Here is a 19,022-nt window from a genome sequence, read left to right on the forward strand (position 1 = left end):
AGTACCATAAGTTCAAATGTAACAGAGAGCTGTGGTTTGCTTGAAGGCAGAAGCAGTTGCTTCTGATTTTCTTGCAGCTGCAAAAGAAGGAGAGAAATGGTGGGATTTGAGTCTCCCTGCAACACATTTGCAAAGCAGGAAAAAGAATGGTTTCCAATGATGTCTGAGCTGGGACATCGTGATGGTAATACTGTTTAAAAACCAACGTTGCATTTTCCAATTGGAAGAAACAAACTTTTAGAAGCCAAAGATAAACGGACTACTTTGCTTTCCAGAATATTTATGCAAATACGCTGTGCCATGCCTGCTTGGAATTTCACGAGCGTTTGGGCGCTACAGCAACTCGGAAGAGTCTCTCCTGTCAAAGCTTTTCCCTAAAGTTACTCCGCATTCCCTCAGAGCCCCACATGAGTTGGATGGTATTCGTCGACGCTCTTTTAATGACTTCCGCTCGATACTTCCACATTCTCTACTGACGGTCTGCCAAGAAGGATCTCTCAAGAGAAAGACCAGCAGCGTATGCAGCATCACACAGGTTAGTTCAGTTGCTTTTGGAATAAAATTAACCTATCACCTCTTTTCTGAACCATGGATTAGTTTTTAGTATACAGGATATCACTGAATTTCGTTTTCTTATTTTGAGGGGCGTACAGTCATACCTCGGGTTGCGAATGTGATCCGGGCAGGAGGCACGTTCGCAACCTGCAGCGCCACGCCTGCACACGCACATGCCGTGATTCGTCGCTTCTGCGCATGTGCATGACATCATTTTGTGCTTCTGCGCATGTGCAAGCGCTGAAACCCAGATGTAACCCGTTCTGGTACTTCCGGATTCAGCGCTGTCCGCAACCCGAAAACGCGCAATCCACAGCGTTCGTAACCCGAGGTATGACTGTAATATGAAACATGGGCCTTGTATTTAGAGAGGGCCCAGAACCTATGGAACGAGCACATGTTTTGCATGCAGAATGTCCCAGGCTCAATTCCTGCCATCTCCAGTTGGGAAAAGATCAGTATGGCAGGTGATGGGAAAGTCTCCCAGCCAGGAGAACCACTGCTAGTCAGAGTTGACAAGATCAGGCATAGGCAAACTTGGCCCTCCAGATGCTTTGGGACTACAATTCCCATAATCCCTGACCACTGGTCCTGTTAGCTAGGAATCATGGGAGTTGTAGTCCCAAAACATCTGGAGGGCCAAGTTTGCCTATGCCTGGACTAGATGGACAGCTTCCATTATTGGCATCTTCTTCAGAAACAGATGTTTTCGTGATTCCACCTAGCCTCTCTGCGTTGAAAGAGCTGAGGAAATTAAAGCAGAGATTTTTTTTGCATCTGGAAGTTTCTAAGGGATGAAACACTTACTATATATTCCAATGGGGTGGGTTTGGCCACAGATTCTAATTACCATTGGGTAGTACAGTCATACCTTGGTTCTCGAACGCCTTGGTACGCGTATGCTTTGACTCCCGAACGCCGAAAACCCGGAAGTGTTCCGGTTTTCGAATGTTCTTTGGAAGCTAAATGTCTGACACTACTTCTGCGGCTTCCGATTGAGTACAGGAAGCTCCTGCAGCCAATCGGAAGCCGTGCCTTGGTTTTCAAATGGTTCCGGGAGTCGAACGGACTTCCGGAATGGATTAAGTTTGACAACCAAAGTACCACTGTGTCTCAGAGCTAATGTTCAGCATGGAAGTTATATAGACTCTTATAGAGATGTCTTATAGAGAGTGGCTGGCGAAACTCAGCCAGAGGGAGTGGAATCTTTGTTTATATGCCGACCTGAGATGCTTAGATTTGCTGGAGATTTTCAAAACCCCATCAGCTTCAAGGAAATTGGGCTATGGCTACTCTTCTGGAAATTTCAGTCATAGTATGTGAGGGTTGTTTTTTTTTGTATATGAAAAGTGATCTTTGCATGACCACATTTTGTGTCCATCGCTACATTTCAGGGCAGTCCTGAACGTGGAATTCCTCCTCCCAGTTCCCCCGGAGGCACTACTGTGCAGTACTTTGAAGGTATGTTTTTGCTTTTTGGTGTAAATTATTTGGAATAGAGGCGTAAAAAGAGCTATTGACCAATTTATGGTAGGACTTTTAACAGTTGTCCTGCAATGAATATTCTAGGGGTGATTCCCACCACTGAGGTTAATAAAACAAATGCAAGCAACCAAATAAATAACACAGCCTAAAAATAAGCAAACAATTGCTAAGAGCAGATCAATGTCAATTGTTCTTAAAGGCCTGAGATAGCAAGTCATGCTTTGCTTGGTGTCTGAAAGGTCATGGCAGTGACAGGCCCATTATCTTTGGGAAGAGAATTTAACTATCAAGATTTCACCTTAGCTCAAGTAGTCATCTTTGAAGGTGGAGAGGCCCAGAGCAGAGCATCTGCTGAAGATCTTGGCTGATGGGCAGGTTGGTGTGGGGTGGCAGTGTTTGCTGTGGGGAATTTATGAGCAAACCCCACAAGGTGCCTGCACCCAGTTGTGCAGCCTGCCGTTGGGCCGGTGGAGGGCATACATTTGAGGTGTCTGAAACAGCTTGTCCCTCTCTGTACAGTGGTACCTCGGGTCACATACGCTTCAGGTTACAGACTCCGCTAACCCAGAAATAGTACCTCGGGTTAAGAACTTTGCTTCAGGATGAGAACAGAAATCGTGCTCCGGTGGCGCGGCAGCAGCGGGAGGCCCCATTAGCTAAAGTGGTGCTTCAGGTTAAGAACAGTTTCAGGTTAAGAACGGACCTCTGGAATGAATTAAGTACATAACCAGAGGTACCACTGTGTTCAGGAGGAAAGCCAGTGCCTATATAGTGTAGAAGTAAAAGTAATATACAAATCCCCAAGACCTTGCAGTAAACGATGGTAGTAAAATAAATAAATAATAATAAATTTCACCATCGTCACTGTCCATTGGAATGGCTAGGTTAGGGATAATAATAATAATAATAATTAATAATTTTATTTGTGTCCTGCCCTCCCTGGCCAAGGCCGAGGCCGAGCTCAGAACGGCTAACATCATAAAAACAACACAAAACATAACTTTAAAATAAGCAGCCTACATCAAAAAAGTAACATTCAGCAATCATTAGGAGAGTATAAAATAATAATAATATCACCATATAAAAATTAAACAGAGGCCATTCAACAGTTACAATAAATAATTTCTAAACTATAATCAATCAAACAAAGGCAAGCCACAGTACATAAAATAATTCAATACAAATTGAGAAGCAGAGACTAGAGCAGGGGTCTGCAACCCGCGGCTCCGGAGCCGCATGTGGCTCTTTTACACCTTTGCCGTGGCTCCAGGGCAGATACTAACAAGGGGAGGAGGCGCATTGTGCGCCCCGACACTCCCCACTGTGGCGGGCGCTGTACTGGCTGTGACGTCGCATGGGGGCGGGGCGTGTGTTAGTCACGCACCGTCCCGACGTCACCTTGCTGCCCGCCCGCCCGCTACATTGTAAGGGGCATGTACGCTGGTCACTGCATTGAAAGGGGGCATGTACGCTGGTCACTGTTTTGAAGGGGAGTGAAGAACACACACACAAAAAAGGTAACTTGTTAATTTAACGTTTATTTCTATGAGGAGGAGTAATTCTGAGGGGTCAAACAAAGAAATAATAAAAAAGTGACAAAAAAGTTATTTTTATAATGACGAGTTTTGCGGCTCCCAGTTTTTTTTTTCCTTCGGAAACGGGTCCAAGTGGCTCTTTTTGTCTTAAAGGTTGCAGACCCCTGGACTAGAGGGTGGAGCAAGGCAGGTGTTTAGACTAATCCTATACACATTTATTTGGGAGGAAGCACCTATGAATTCAGCGGGAGTTACTTCCAAGTAAGCATGCATAGACTTAGATTGCACAGCAGCAGTCCAAAGTTTATTTACCTCTAAGGAAGTTTCCTTGAAATCATCGGGACTTCTAAGTACGGAAAGATGGTGTTGGACTTTGAGCTGCTTTTTCTCAGCATTCTTTTGGTTTTAAGGGTAGGCTATAACCTTTTGTTGCTTCCCATGTTTTTAGTTGCAAAGAGCTTTGTTGTACCAGCTAACACGTAATTTAGAAGATTAACCAGACTAATCTTAAAACAAAAACAGATTGTGTTCAGCTTTGCTAAAATGCCTAATGAGAAAGGAGGGATCTTGAATTTCCTTTTACAGTTGCAAAATAAATAAATAAATTGTGCAGTTTTCTCATGCCATGGTGAAAAAACCATACCTGATACCCTTTTTTCTGTGCAGCTATTAAAGATAAATGAACCCTGTGCTCTTTGCATCTATTTACTCCCTCTTTTGTTGTCTATCTGCATCTCTCTTTCACTTCAAAAAGAAACCCAAGCAAACATAGAATGGCATTAGCCTCTTTAGGTTGGAATACAACCCATTGTGGATGCACTCTTCCACTGAAGCCAGGGCTGGCTCCAGAGAGTGGCACAGTTGGGCATTTCCCCAAAGCCTAAAAACTAACAGAGGGCCCACTACTCTTACAGTGCTTCCACTTCCATTTTTCATGGAGTTTCCAAGATGATCATCTGATGCAGAGAAACCACAATTAACGTGTCCTACCTTTTCAAGGTTAGCACCTGTCAGCACACACACACACACACACAGAGAGAGAGAGAGACTGCTGTGTCGGTGCCCCCCCCAAAAAAATCTAGATTAGAATTGACTAGAAAGGTAAAAGGTAAAGGTAAAGTTAAGTCCAGTCAAGGGCAACTATGGGGTTGCGGTGCTCATCTCGCTTTCAGCCCGAGGGAGCTGGCGTTTGCCCACAGACAGCTTTCTAGGTCATGTGGCCATCATGGCTAAACTGCTTCTGGCACAACGGAACACCGTGATGGAAACCAGAGCGTACGAAAATGCCGTTTACCTCCCCGCTGCAGCGGTACCTATTTATCTACTTGCACCGGCGTGCTTTCAAGCTGCTAGGTTGGCAGGAACTGGGACGGAGCAACGGGAGCTCACTCTGTCGCGGGGATTCGAACTGCTGACCTTTGATCAGCAAGCCCAAGCGGCTCAGTGGTTTAGATCACAGCACCACCTGCTCCCAATTGACTAGAAACAATGCACTGGTTGAAGGCCAGTAAGTTAGTTTGTTAATACCCCATTACAGCTAGAGATCCTGCAGATACTGTCTAGGGTGTTCTTCATCTCATCGTCTTTTCCTTTGTATTCTGAATTTGTTTTGGAATGTGTGTGTATATATATAGCATGCATATATGAAATTATTTTTTATTGTTGATGCTTTGATTCAGTCTCTTTGAGGTGTTTTATAGAAAGCTATTCCTGAATGGATATAAATAACATTTCCCCCCAATGAAAATGCTGTAAATCAGTGGAACTAGCATAGCCCTGTGGACTTTTTAGCCTCAAATGTGATTTGTTTTCTGTGTTCTTTTGATGAATGGGCTACAGACGGCATAGCCAAAGCAGTAATTAAAGAATAACTCCAATGTTTTCTGCCTCTTCTCCCTCCACCTTTTAAAAAAATAAACAGGGTCCTACCTACCTGATGGGAGTGCGTTAGATCCCGATTATTACTTCTCTACAATCAGTTCCAGCTTCTCGGTCTCGCCTCTCTTTAATGGCATCAGCAACAAGGAGTTTAACATTCCACTGGAAATGCTCCGACACCTGCTGAACATGGTATGTCATGAGGCACTTAAGCCAGCCTTCAGTAGCCTGCTGCCCTCCAAGATGTTTGGGACTACAGGTCCTATCAGCTGTGCTGGCTGGGGCTGATGGGAGCTGTAGTTCGAAACATCTGGAGGTGCCAGGTTGGCAGGTAAAAAGGTAAAGGGACCCCTGACCATTAGGTCCAGTCATGACCGACTCTGGGGTTGGGGCGCTCATCTCGCTTTATTGGCCGAGGGAGCCGACGTACAGCTTCCGGGTCATGTGGCCAGCATGACTAAGCCGCTTCTGGCGAACCAGAACAGCGCACGGAAACGTCATTTACCTTCCTACCGGAGCGGTACCTATTTATCTACTTGCACTTTGACATGCTTTCGAACTGCTAGGTTGGCAGGAGCAGGGACTGAGCCACGGGAGCTCACCCCGTCGTGGGGATTTGAACCGCTGACCTTCTGATCGGCAAGTCCTAGGCTCTGCGGTTTAACCCACAGCGCCACCCGCGTCCCACCAGGTTGGCAGAGGCTGGTCTAAAAAATAGCAATGTTTCTAGCATGCCTCTTTGGACCAGAATGCGCTAGGGCCTAATTTGTGGGTTGAAGAAAGAAACACTTTTAATAACACTGAAAGAATGTCTGGTTTTGTTTTTGTGCATGTAGGTAAAGCAGATTGTTGGGGATTCAGTCCTCCGAAACTTAGATGCCGTTGTCTCTGAGGTTATTGAGGTATGTTAACTTCTTCACCACATTATTATTTTTAAAAGAACTTAGTTTGCTGCTTGCTATTGTGAATTGGATGGGCCTGGTTCTTAGAGTTTAATCAAAAGCTTAATGCCTACAGAGGATTTCCCACACATATTATTAACAAACATATGGGGGGGGGGGACTTCTAAAAATTTGAGGTTATCTATAGTATTAGCAATGTAGAAGTAATGTTTGAACTCTATAGATTAGCATAGGTTACATGATTAATTTATGCCTCATTTAATTCTTTTTAAATATATATAAATAGTAAAATCTGTTCAGAAAGCAATATATGTGATGGTCATTCATAGGCTTACTTATGTTTCAACGGTATAATTGTTGTAAATTATTTATAGTATCAGCCGGTGCTTTTTTTTGGTGGCGGAACACAGGAGTACGTATACCCCTAAACATTTTGTGAATCTCTGTACTTTTGTCCATTTACTGTATTTATTTTCCCCGATTTGAACCATAAAATGGTGATTTTTCTTGAGTCAAAATGAGAGTACGCCTAAACATTTTTAAAGAAAAAAATCACTGGTATCAGCCATATATGTGGTGCTTTATAAAGAATTGGGGTGGGGGCAGGTCTTTGCCCTAAGCTGCTCAGTAAAAGCTCAAGGAAGATGAAGGGAGGAGGGAAGAGGAAACTCAATCATTCTACAGAGATTAATCCTGGAAGAAAGCTTTTGGTGTTCCAATATTGCTCTCCAGGTGATTTTTCAAATTGGCTGTACGTAACTACAACTCTCTTTCCATTTTATAGGAAAATCCCCATGCAGATTTGTTCTACAAAATGTTCAGTGATCCACTTTATGTTGCCCAGTTCAAGATGCTGAGAGACACGTTGTACTATATGAAAGGTGATATTTGAATTGATAAGCTTTTACCCTTGGTGACGAAAGAGAATTGCAAGTATATGAGTTTCATGCTTGACATTGTGGACCGGCTTAAATATAACCAGCTGTGTGAATGAACTGGACTCACACAGTTTCCCTTTTCTTCTTGTGCAGCTGCGAGGAGGAGGTCAGAAAACCTGTGGTTCAACAAACTTCAGTTTCCTATTATACCTAAACTTAGGAAACTGGGGATTGTTTAAACCAGGGTGGATATGGCCCTCCAGATTTTGCTGAACTCCAGCTTGTGTCATCCTTGACCATCAGCTAAACCATATGGGACTGTTGTTAGTTGAAGACCAACAATATCTGGTGGGGCACATGCTCCCCACCCTTAGTTTCAAATGTAGTTTGTTAGAAAAAGCCAGAATAAAGCTGGTGTCCTGAACCACAGTTTAATTAAGCCTTAGTTCCCTGAATTTGGACATAATGAGGAACTAAGCCATGAGTTCAGGTTCAGACTACATGTTGAGCCTAACCATGGCTTAGCATAGCAGAGCAGAACAAGCAAAGGAGGCGGAGTTTGTGATGAACTATAGTTTGACGTAGCATGACGTGTGAACCAGGCCCTGCCAAGCCAAGTATCTCCAGTTCTCTAAATATCTAAAAATTAAATTACTATCATTCAAAATATACAGTGGTGCCCCGCAAGACGAATGCCTCGCAAGACGGAAAACTTGCTAGACGAAAGAGTTTTCCGTTTTGGAGGTGCTTCGCAAAACGAATTTCCTATGGGCTTGCTTCGCAAGACGAAAATGTCTTGCGAGTTCCTGCTGTTTTCCCCCCCTTCCCCCCTTTTTCTCAGCCGCTAAGCCGTTTATCAGCTGATCCGATCAGCAGATAAGCCGCTAAAAGCCGCTAATAGCGCTAATCCGCTAATCCGTCAATGGGCTTGCTTCGCAAGATGAAAAAACCGGATTCTTTTCGTCTTGCGAGGCACCACTGTATTACAGTAAGCTAAAAATAACTTTGCTGCTTTATATAAAAACCTCTGGTGCCTTATGGTAGTCCTTCTAAGTGTGTATATGCTTATTTGTCTTTATGTTTAAGACTTTTAAATAAGACACTTTTCCACAAAGCCTTTCCTTTAGTTCTTATTCTCTGTACTATTTCTTGTCAGCTAACTTCATCCTCATCATTCAGTACTAATCTCTGTCCCAGGGAAAGGGATGTTGTGGCATTCCAGATGTTGTTACACTCCCAGCATGGCCAGTGGTCAGGGCTAATATGAGTTGTAGTCCACAATTTTAGGAGGACTACAGGTTTGCCACCCTGTTCTATTAATTCCTTCAATTTTTCTCTTTCCATTTTTCTTAGGCTTCAAAAAGCTTGAGAATCACTGCTTTATAGCATGCAAATGTCTTTAGGGTGAATGATGGTGCAGAAAGGAATAGTTTAAGTAAGGGGTCAGTAAAATTTTTCAGCAGGGGGCCAGTCCACTGACCCTCAGATCTTGTGGGGGGGCTGGACTATATTTTTGGGGGGAAATGAACAAATTCCTATGTCCCACAAATAACCCAGAGATGCATTTTCAATAAAAGCACACATTCTACTCATGTAAAAACATGCTGATTCCCAGACTGCCCATGGGCCGGATTTAGAAGGCAATTCAGCCGGATCCGGCCCCCGGGCCTTAGTTTGCCTACTCATGGTTTAAGTCCTCAGGAATAGACTAGGTAGCAAGCCTATCAATTGACTGGTGCCTTACACTTTGAAACAAACTTGTTTCAGAAAAGTGCCGTCGTATTTCACCAGCTTTTAGCTTTTGTTCCTCCTTTCAGTTTAGAGGTGACCACTGTAAGAATCTAATCTCCCCCTCCCCTCTATTTACCTTCTCAGATCTCCCAACCTCGTTTGTGAAGGAAATTCATGATTTTGTGCTGGAACAGTTCAACAGCAGCCAGTCGGAGCTTCAGAAACTCCTTCACGACGTAGACAGATTACACAATGAGCTGAACCCTCTGAAGCTACGTTGCCAAGCTAACGCTGCTTGTGTGGATCTCATGGTGTGGGCTGTGAAGGATGAGCAAGGTGTCTTGAAGCATATTTTTAAAAAAATATTTTAAAAGTTCCTGGCAAAATAGCTTGCGCTATTTTTGGTAGGCTGCATTTAAACCCCCACAATCCCCAACCCTGCATGACATTTTGTAAAAAGCTTTTAATCCAAGTTTTGGGGTGGAGGGGCGTTCCTGCCTGGTAGGATATTTCCACAAAATTCATTATCTAGCACTTTCCCCCAGTTTGCCTCAAAGCCTCCTTGGGTGTCCTTTGAAACACGCAATTCAGTTGGCCTTTTCCCCCCAAGAGAAAGCTAGTAATTAATCATTCCTTCTTCCATGCGGACTTCATAAAAGTCGTAACTGTCAAAAGAAAAGAAAAGAAAAAAAAACTATTCTTAGATGGCCAAGCATGCTTTTATATCCTTTTGTTCTTTTGCAAATAAGGGGCAGAAAACCTGTGCATTAAACTGTCGGAGAAACTGCAGTCCAAGACTTCCAGCAAAGTAATCATTGCTCACTTGCCTCTTCTGATTTGCTGCTTACAGGTATGGTAGTAATTGTGAAATGATTCTTTAAGTATGGTGTAAGCTCTTATTTTGGGAGGCGGGTGGCGCTGTGGGTTAAACCACAGAGCCTAGGACTTGCCGATCAGAAGGTCGGTGGTTCGAATCCCCGCGATGGGGTGAGCTCCTGTTGCTCGGTCCCTGCTCCTGCCAACTTAGCAATTCGAAAGCACGCCAGTGCAAACAGATAAATAGGTACCGCTCCGGCGGGAAGGTAAAGGGTGTTTCCATGCACTGCTCTGGTTCGCCAGAAGCGGCTTAGTCATGCTGGCCACATGACCCGGAAGCTGTACGCCGGCTCCCTCGGCCTATAGAGCGAGATGAGCGCCGCAACCCCAGAGTCAACCACGACTGGACCTAATGGTCAGGGGTACCTTTACCTTTAAGCTCTTATTTCCACTACTATGATTGGGAACTTGTGGTCCTCCTGCATGTTACTGAGACTACAGTTCCCATCACCCCCCATACCAGATGCCCAATGGTCAGGGATGATGGGAGTTGTGGTCCAACAGCATCTGGAGGGTCCTAGGTTTCCCATCCCTGGTATAGACACTGGACTGGTTCAGACACAATAGCCAAACTCCTCCCAGATAAATTATTCAGTGGTGGTACAGTGCTGAGATTCTTCTGTACATAATGATGTATCTTTATAGTGCCCCTGCATTGCAGTGATCCTCACTTTTAAGGTCAGGGAAAAGATGTGTGGAATTTTGCACACATTTGTCAGTGTCACATGGTTGTACGCCGCCTTCTGCTGTGCGATATTAGACAGTGGCGTAGCGTGGGTTGTCAGCACCCGGGGCAAGGCAAGTAATTTGCGCCCCCTAACCCGTGGATTTGCGCCCCCTAACCCTAACCCCCAGATGTTGCGCCCGGTGCGGCCCGGCCCCCCTGCACCCCCCACGCTACGCCACTGATATTAGACACCACTTAGAAATTTTAACGATTAAACAGCATTTGATAAAGCCATGAGCTGTCAAGGCATAATTCAAGGTGTTAGTACTAGCGTATGAAATCCAAAATGGCTTGGGACCCAGGTACCTAAAAGAGTGCCTTCCCCAATACAGTGGTACCTTGGTTCTTGAACATAATCCGTTCTGGGAGTCCGTTCAACTCCTGAAACCATTCGAAAACAAAGGCGCGGCTTCCTATTGGCTGCAGGAGCTTCCTGCACTCAAGCAGAAACTGCATTGGATGTTCGGCATCTGAAAAATGTTCGCAAACTGGAACACTTCCGGGGTTGCGGCGTTTAGGAGCCCATTTGTTTGGGAGCCAAGCCATTCAAGTACCGAGATAGCACTGTATCTTAGATGCTACTATCAGAATTTGATGCCTTGGGTGTGCCAGGCAGCCTGCTTGGTGCTGACCAGTGACAGGGCCTTCTTGGTAGTGATGCCCTGTTTGTGGAGTGCCCTCCTCAGCAAGGTGCCCCATTATTGACTTCTGGAATGAATTTTTTAAAGAAAATACCTGTTCACCCAAGCATTTGTTGAGTGAAAAATATTGTTCATGGCAACCCTGAAATCACTAGCTGAGGGGACCATTCTTAGGATTCTAAAATTACAGTGGTACCTCGGGTTAAGTACTTAATTCGTTCCGGAGGTCCGTTCTTAACCTGAAACTGTTCTTAACCTGAAGCAGTACTTTAGCTAATGGGGCCTCCTGCTGCCGCCGCGCCGCCGGAGCACAATTTCTGTTCTCATCCTGAAGCAAAGTTCTTAACCGGAGGTACTATTTCTGGGTTAGCGGAGTCTGTAACTTGAAGTGTATGTAACCCGAGGTACCACTGTATTATTGTTGCTGATGTGCTTGCTAAACTGGGTTCCTCCGGGGGGAAGGGTGGGATATAACTCTAAACTGAATGATTAACTAAATAATATAAATATCTTTCTCTTAGGGTCTAGGCCGCTTGTGTGAGCGTTTTCCTGTGGTGGTTCACTCGGTGACTCCATCCTTGAGAGACTTTCTCGTGATCCCTTCTCCAGTCCTGGTGAAACTTTACAAGTACCACAACCAATATAATACTGGTATTATGTTTTTTTAAATTGCGGTATGGCCTCTTCTGTGATAAGCTGATCTAATTCGTTGTGTCTGCCTGCCTCTCTTTTTATCTCTTTTTATTGGTAGTGCTAGTCGAAGTTACATTGATGAATATCCTAACTGCATTTTTATCCCGCCTTTCATTCACGGAACTGGTGGCTTATATGGCGTTCCCTCTTCCCATTTGTCCTTGCAGAAACTATGCGGGAAAAGTTAATGTGAGAGGTGGTGGCTGGCCCACTTCACGACTGAGCTGGGATTTTTTAACTTGAGTGCCTTCGGTTCTCCTTCAAAACCCTCTATCCCAAGGGTTGCCAACCTTTTTGAGCCCATGGGAACATTTGGAACGCTGAGAGAGTTTTCTGGGCACCACCACCGTTTGTGTTCTCCCCACCCCCGGAAAAAATATTTTTTATTTTTAACACAGAGGCTTTTCTGTAAGGTTTGGATAAAGGTTGGATCCAGGAGAATTAGCACATCTGCTTAAATTTGCAAGGGGTCTGCAAAAAACCACACCCCACAAAGAAGTTAAATCTTCATTTGGTAGATCACAAAGTAAAAATCACAGGTCCAGTGCTTGCTGGCACCACAGACATAGGGCTGAGGCATGGACCTTGGTTAATTTTACATTGGCTGGTGGTTTTGTCATTATCCTATCTCTGAACATATCTGTGGGCACAAAGGCGCTTTGATTTGATAGCGGCTTGCGGGACTCCCTTCTTGAAAAAGAAAACAACCCTGAGGATTCATAGCTCTGTTCTGATGTTTTTGGTGCCACGGCAGTGCTGGAAAGCATCTGATTTGTGATTTTTACTGGTGTTTGAGGGAGGGAAAACATTCCCCCCCCCCCGCGCCAATCATGCGGTTTCAAGAGGATCCTTTTCATTAGACCTCTTTCTTTCTTTCTTTCTTTCTTTCTTTCTTTCTTTCTTTCTTTCTTTCTTTCTTTCTCCCTCCCTCTCTCTCCATTCTCTTCTCCTCCTGACTCCTGCAGCTCCTCACTCTTCCCCTGCCTCGCCCTCTGTTTGTTCCATTTTCTTCCCCTCACTCTCCCAGATACCCTCCCTTTCCCTCCTACCATCTTGGTTGCTCTGCTCTCTGTTCAGCTGCTCAAGTCCCAGTCTGAACCTTCGGATGCACATAAGAGGAAGTGGGAAGGAATGTTGGTCTTCCAGCTTCCTCCTTCAGCTCTATGTGCTTTTGGGGGATGGAACCACCTTCACTACCCCATGGGGAAGGAAACAGGGAGCTCAGGGGAGGGGGGTGGAGGCTTTGTTGCACCAGGGGAAGTCCTTAAGAGTGTAATTGTGGGAATCCCATCTCTAGCCATGTGAGCTATGTACTTAGGGCAGGGGCTCCTAAACCAGGGGTCTGCAACCCGCGGCTCCGGAGCCGCATGTGGCTCTTTTACATCTTTGCTGCGGCTCCGGGGCGGATACTAGCGAGGGGAGGAGGCGCACTGTGCGCCCCGACACTCCTCACTGTGGCGGGCACTGTACTGGCTGTGACGTCACATGGGGGCGGTGCATGCGTTAGTCACGCACCGTCCCGACATCACCTTCCCACCCGCTGTCAGATCGTGGCTCCGGAGATATATTTGTTTTAAATGTCGCAGTGGTTTTGCGGCTCCCAGTTGCTGTTTTTTCTTCGGAAACGGGTCCAAGTGGCTCTTTTTGTCTTAAAGGTTGCAGACCCCTGTCCTAAACTGTGGTCTGTGGCAGGTGGTCCACTATTTTTGGATCATTGAATAATAGAATTGCAAGGGAGCCTGAGAATCATCTGGTCCAACCCCCAGCAATGCAAGAGGAATAGATGTGTGTTTGAAGATGGGAGGCCGCACATGAATTGCATTAAACATTCGTCATGATTTTAACTGTATTTCCATTGCTTCTTTTAATATACAGTCATAGGTAAAGGTAAAGGGACCCCTGACCATTGGGTCCAGTCGTGGCCGACTCTGGGGTTGCGACGCTCATCTCGCTTTTCTGGCCGAGGGAGCCGGCATACAGCTTCCGGGTCATGTGGACAGCATGACTAAGCCGCTTCTGGCAAACCAGAGCAGTGCACGGAAACACCGTTTACCTTCCCGCCGGAGCAGTCCCTATTTATCTACTTGCACTTTGACGTGCTTTTGAACTGCTAGGTTGGCAGGAGCACGGACCGGGCAACGGGAGCTCACCCCGCTGTGGGGATTCGAACCGCTGACCTTCAGATTGGCAAGTCCTAGGCTCTGTGGTTTAACCCACAGCGCCACCCGCGTCCCTTGATATACAGTCATACCTCGGGATAAATACGCTTCAGGAGCACGTTACTTCCGGGTTTCGCCGCTCGCGCATGCACAGACGGTCAGAATGATGTCACACGTATGCGTGGAAGCGGCGGAACAGGACCCGCGCAGACGCGCAGTTGCGTCTTATGTTCTGTTCGGGATGCGAACGGGGCTCCGGAACGGGTCCCGTTCGCATCCCAAGGTACCACTGTATATATTCTTAAAATAAAGCATAATATATGCAATCCTCTGGGACAGCTCAGTCAATAGAGCACAAGACTCTTAATCTCAGGGTTGTGGGTTCAAGCCCCACGTTGGGCAAAAGATTCCTGCATTGCAGGGGGTTGGACTACATGACTCTCGTGGCTCCTTCCAACTCTACAATTCTATGATATATGAGAAAAATAAGAAGCAATTAAAATAGAATTAGAAACTTGACAGCATCTAGCACAGTGTGTTACGGTTGCTACAACAAGCAGAAAGATCAGTCACTGGTCTGCCAAGACGCTCAGTCGTTTTCAAGTAGGGGAAAAAGAGTTTGGGAACTGCTGACTTAGGGAAACCTTTTGATCCATAGCTGCCTTTCACAATTAACTCGGAAGTTGCCGTTCTACAGACACACACCAAAGCTCCATCAAAGCATTTTATCGTATCTTTTTGTTGTTGTTGTTGTTCTGTTGTTGTTCTGTTAGGAGGCAATGACATCAAGATCAGCATAACAAATGAGCATGCTGAGTCCACTGTAAGTGTAATGTCTGGCAAGAAGAGTCAGACCTCCATGTATGAACAACTGCGGGATATTGCGATCGATAACATCTGCAGGTATGAACTGGGCTTTAGACATAGATTTGTCTTCCAGACATGGTCAGAAAGCAGATTCTGTTGTGAAGAGTGGCTGGGGAAACCCAGCCAGAGGGGCAGGATATAAATAATAAATTGTTTAATAATAATAATAATAATAATAATAATAATAATAATAATAATAATAATAATGGGAAGTGAATATCAGTGGCGTAGCGTGGGGGGTGCAAGGGGGGCAGGCCGCACCGGGCGCAACATCTGGGGGGGGGCGCGCTCGCTGCCTCCGGAGTCGCCGAAGAGCCTCGGGCGCAGGCTGTAGCAGAGCCGCATGTCTCGCGGCGCCCGGCTGAAGGCACCCGGCAGGCAGCGGCTCTCAGCGCTCGCCGCGGAGGACGCGCCAGGCAGCCCCTCCTCACAGCCCCGCCTCCGCCTCCGCCGCTGCCGCTGCCGCTGCTGGGCCGTTGCATTTTCCTCGCCTCTCTGCCCCCCTCCTCCTCCGGGCAAGCAGCGTCGTTTGGGCAGCAGCGCCAGCGGCAACTCGCAGGTTAGGGGTTAGGGGGGGCGCAAATTACGTGCCTTGCCCCGGGTTAGGGGGCGCAAATTACTTGCGTTGCCCCGGGTGCTGACAACTCACGCTACGCCGCTGGTGAATATAGATTTTGAGAGAGTTATTTGGGCCTGCTAATTTGTGGGGAGGGCACCAGACTTTGGCGTTGAATGGGGTCCACTTTTCTGTTTTATTACACCCCAAATACATTCTGGCTTATGTCCACCGCTTCTTGCAGGTGTTTGAAAGCTGGCCTGACGATAGACTCGGTAATTGTTGAAGCCTTCTTAGCTAGTTTGTCAAACCGCCTGTACATCTCGCAGGAGAGTGACAAGTAAGTTGTTTGCTTGCAATTTGGATACTCCTTTCCCCTAGCATTGCCTTAAAAGGTGCAGAAATTTCTTACACATGCGCCTGTGTCTTTGTAAAGCCTGATGAACTGAATCTGGCACATCTTACGAGCTTCTGCAAGAGATCTGCAACTTGTGCACGTCAGGCATAATAACTTTATCGTTAGGCCCTTATTTTTTCTCCCTTAATTTGCCTCTTTAGATCACCAGTAGGGGGAGGAGACATGCATTTCTTACAGTGATGCAAACACATTTTTATTGGTCTGTTTTAGGGAGGCCCATCTGATTCCAGACCACACGATACGTGCATTGGGGCACATTGCAGTAGCCCTGAGGGACACGCCAAAGGTGATGGAGCCGATTCTTCAGATCCTGCAGCAGAAGTTCTGCCAGCCGCCTTCTCCTCTCGATGTGCTCATCATTGACCAACTGGGATGCTTAGTTATCACTGGAAATGTAAGAAGATACGAACTGGCTGGGGAGCTGTCAATGGCAGCTGATGCACGGATGCTTCTGGGTAGCCTGTTGGTTGAACATTCATCCCGATTTATTTGCAAGGAGACTAGATGACGTTGGCTATTTAAGGAGCATTCATTCACATTTGTGGGGAGATTAGATGATGTTGCATCAAAACCAGTGTTACCCCACCCTCTCCAGTGCATTTTTTTGGGGGGGGAAGTGAGTTTGCTGTTCAAGAGCGCCAGATCCACTATAATTGCACAACCTGAATTTGCTAGTGGGTGATTGAATCACACCCGAGAATTGCAAAAGCGTGACAGCGCCTGTAGTCTGTTACCCTGGGGGTGCAATGTCCTTTGCTCACAAAACCCTGTTTTATAAATGCTGCAGTTGCATTTATTTTGTGTGCTTTGTCTGGGTCGCTCCTTTCTGAACATGATCTCTCTTCTTACCTACCAGAGATATTGTAAAAGGGAGTCAAATCCAACTAACTCCTAGTCAATGTAGACCAATTGAAATTAACAGACCTAAGATAGATAGGTTCATTAATTTCAATAGGTATTTTCAGATTAGGACAATGTTTTTATGTAGCTTTTGGTTTTATGTCCCATTTTGTATTTATCTTTTTGTAAACCACTTGTGAATCCTCTTACAATCAAGAGGTGCCTAAATTTTATGAAATCAATTCATTAATTATTGTAAATTGTGTTTTACTTACTTACTGCAAGCCACCCAGAGAACATTTTATGTTATGGAGTAGCATAAAAAAGTAAAGGTAAAGGGACCCCTTACCATTAGGTCCAGTCGTGGCCGACTGTGGGGTTGCGGCACTCATCTCGCTTTATTGGCCAAGGGAGCCGGCGTACAGCTTCCGGGTCATGTGGCCAGCATGACTGAGCCGCTTCTGGCGAACCAGAGCAGCGCACGGAAACGCTGTTTACATTCCCGCCGGAGTGGTACCTATTTATCTACTTGCACTTTGATGTGCTTTCGAACTGCTAGGTTGGCAGGAACAAGGACCGAGCAAAGGGAGCTCACCCCATCGTGGGGATTCAAACTGCCGACCTTCTGATCGGCAAGTCCTAGGCTCTGTGGTTTAACCCACAGCGCCACCCACGTCCCTCTATGGGGCAGCATACAAATGCCAAAAAGGATAAAAATTAGAATGGGAGTTGTAAGCTGTCTCCCTACCCTGTTTTGGCAGGTTGGGCCCATTGGGTACTGGGTGAGGCCTTCTGAACCTTGATTGTACACACATGGGCATGTGATGGGTGGCAACGGATGATGGGAACCTGGGTATCGGTGCCAGGGGTAGGCTACAGAAGGACAGATAACGGGTCAGGAGAAAGAAGCTAGGTGATCCAAGGAAAAGCCTGTATTATTCTGTAATCCTTGCAGAGAATTAGTGGTGCTTATAGGGACGCGGGTGGCGCTGTGGGTTAAACCACAGAGCCTAAGACTTGCCGATCAGAAGGTTGGCGGTTCAAATCCCCGCGACGGGGTGAGCTCCCTTTGCTCGGTCCCTGCTCCTGCCAGCCTAGCAGTTCAAAAGCATGTCAGTGCAAGTAGATAAATAGGTACCGCTCTGGCGGGAAGGTAAACGGCGTTTCCATGTGCTGCTCTGGTTCGCCAGAAGCGGCTTAGTCATGCTGGCCACATGACCCAGAAGCTGTACACTGGTTCCCTCGGCCAATAAAGCGAGATGAGTGCCGCAACCCCAGAGTCGGTCACGACTGGACCTAATGGTCAGGTGTCCCTTTACCCTTTAGTGGTGCTTATTCCTTCCCCTACACACCAACTTCCCCTTTCAATCCCCCTGCCCCTGCAACAGTTTTAAGTGGTTCAGTCCCACAGCTAAGCTGCCAAAGTAGAAGTGAGCCTGGCTTTGGGGGGCAGGGGGCAGAGCAGCACTTGTAGGGAGAAGCAATGAACTCGCGGACTTCCCTGCAAGTACATTCACCTCTTATTCCCACCGTCTTGACGGACACATGGTTGAGCTCTCATGTTTGCTAATGCAATGTCTAGTACTCCCCAAAGTCTTAGGAACGCTTGCTGTTCAGGACATGAATAGCTCCAGCCGCAGCAGGAGACTTGCTCCAATGGGAGTCCTTTGTCTCTAGGAGCAGACCTGATGGCCTGTATCCCCCAAGTCCCTTCTCTCTGTGAAGAGCAATGAGGGATTAAAGAGGCCATACTCTGGCCCACAACCGTGTGCTTCTTCTGAGTGCTCTCAAGTGCATTCAAAATTAATTAGTTGTGCCAAAGTGCCTTTCTGTTTGTAAAGGTTTTGGGTTTTTGTTGTTGTGGGTTTCTGTACTTGGTGCTAATTTTATCTTTTTATTTCCATTCAGCAATTGTTGTTGTGGGTTTCTGTACTTGGTGCTAATTTTATCTTTTTATTTCCATTCAGCAATATATTTACCAGGAGGTATGGAATCTGTTTCAGCAGATCAGTGTTAAAGCTAGCTCAATTGTATACTCTGCGACGAAAGACTACAAGGACCATGGATATAGGTAATCTTTATTATGCTTGCTGGCTCATTGGAATTTTTTTTTTTTAAAGAAAGCATTATTGTCTCATTAAAGTCTGTGGATTCCTCCCAAAGGCATTGGTGTTTAATTTTCCTATCAAGCATCTGACACGTCTATTAGTCCTACTCAGAGGAGACCACTGAGATTAATGGATGTGACTGAGAATGATTAATTTTAACGGTTCCACACCAA

The 19,022-nt window shown here is 46.0% G+C and overlaps 1 protein-coding gene across 2 annotated transcripts in view; it reads left to right on the forward strand.

Annotated features, from left to right (window-relative positions):
* The window catches only part of PI4KA (phosphatidylinositol 4-kinase alpha), a 95,729-nt gene that overhangs the window by 14,533 nt on the left and 62,174 nt on the right, over nucleotides 1-19,022 (forward strand). For both annotated transcript variants that reach the window (XM_083478986.1, XM_083478985.1), the window contains exons 6-17: nucleotides 276-535; nucleotides 1,950-2,016; nucleotides 5,497-5,645; nucleotides 6,290-6,355; nucleotides 7,140-7,236; nucleotides 9,109-9,300; nucleotides 9,714-9,814; nucleotides 11,730-11,859; nucleotides 14,834-14,963; nucleotides 15,728-15,823; nucleotides 16,112-16,295; nucleotides 18,709-18,812. In XM_083478986.1, the coding sequence (XP_083335112.1) occupies nucleotides 276-535; nucleotides 1,950-2,016; nucleotides 5,497-5,645; nucleotides 6,290-6,355; nucleotides 7,140-7,236; nucleotides 9,109-9,300; nucleotides 9,714-9,814; nucleotides 11,730-11,859; nucleotides 14,834-14,963; nucleotides 15,728-15,823; nucleotides 16,112-16,295; nucleotides 18,709-18,812 (1,576 nt within the window). The remainder of the gene's footprint in view (nucleotides 1-275; nucleotides 536-1,949; nucleotides 2,017-5,496; nucleotides 5,646-6,289; nucleotides 6,356-7,139; nucleotides 7,237-9,108; nucleotides 9,301-9,713; nucleotides 9,815-11,729; nucleotides 11,860-14,833; nucleotides 14,964-15,727; nucleotides 15,824-16,111; nucleotides 16,296-18,708; nucleotides 18,813-19,022) is intronic.

Source organism: Podarcis liolepis (assembly GCF_965112155.1).
Source record: "Podarcis liolepis genome assembly, chromosome: 15".
Classification (NCBI taxonomy): Eukaryota; Metazoa; Chordata; class Lepidosauria; order Squamata; family Lacertidae; genus Podarcis; species Podarcis liolepis.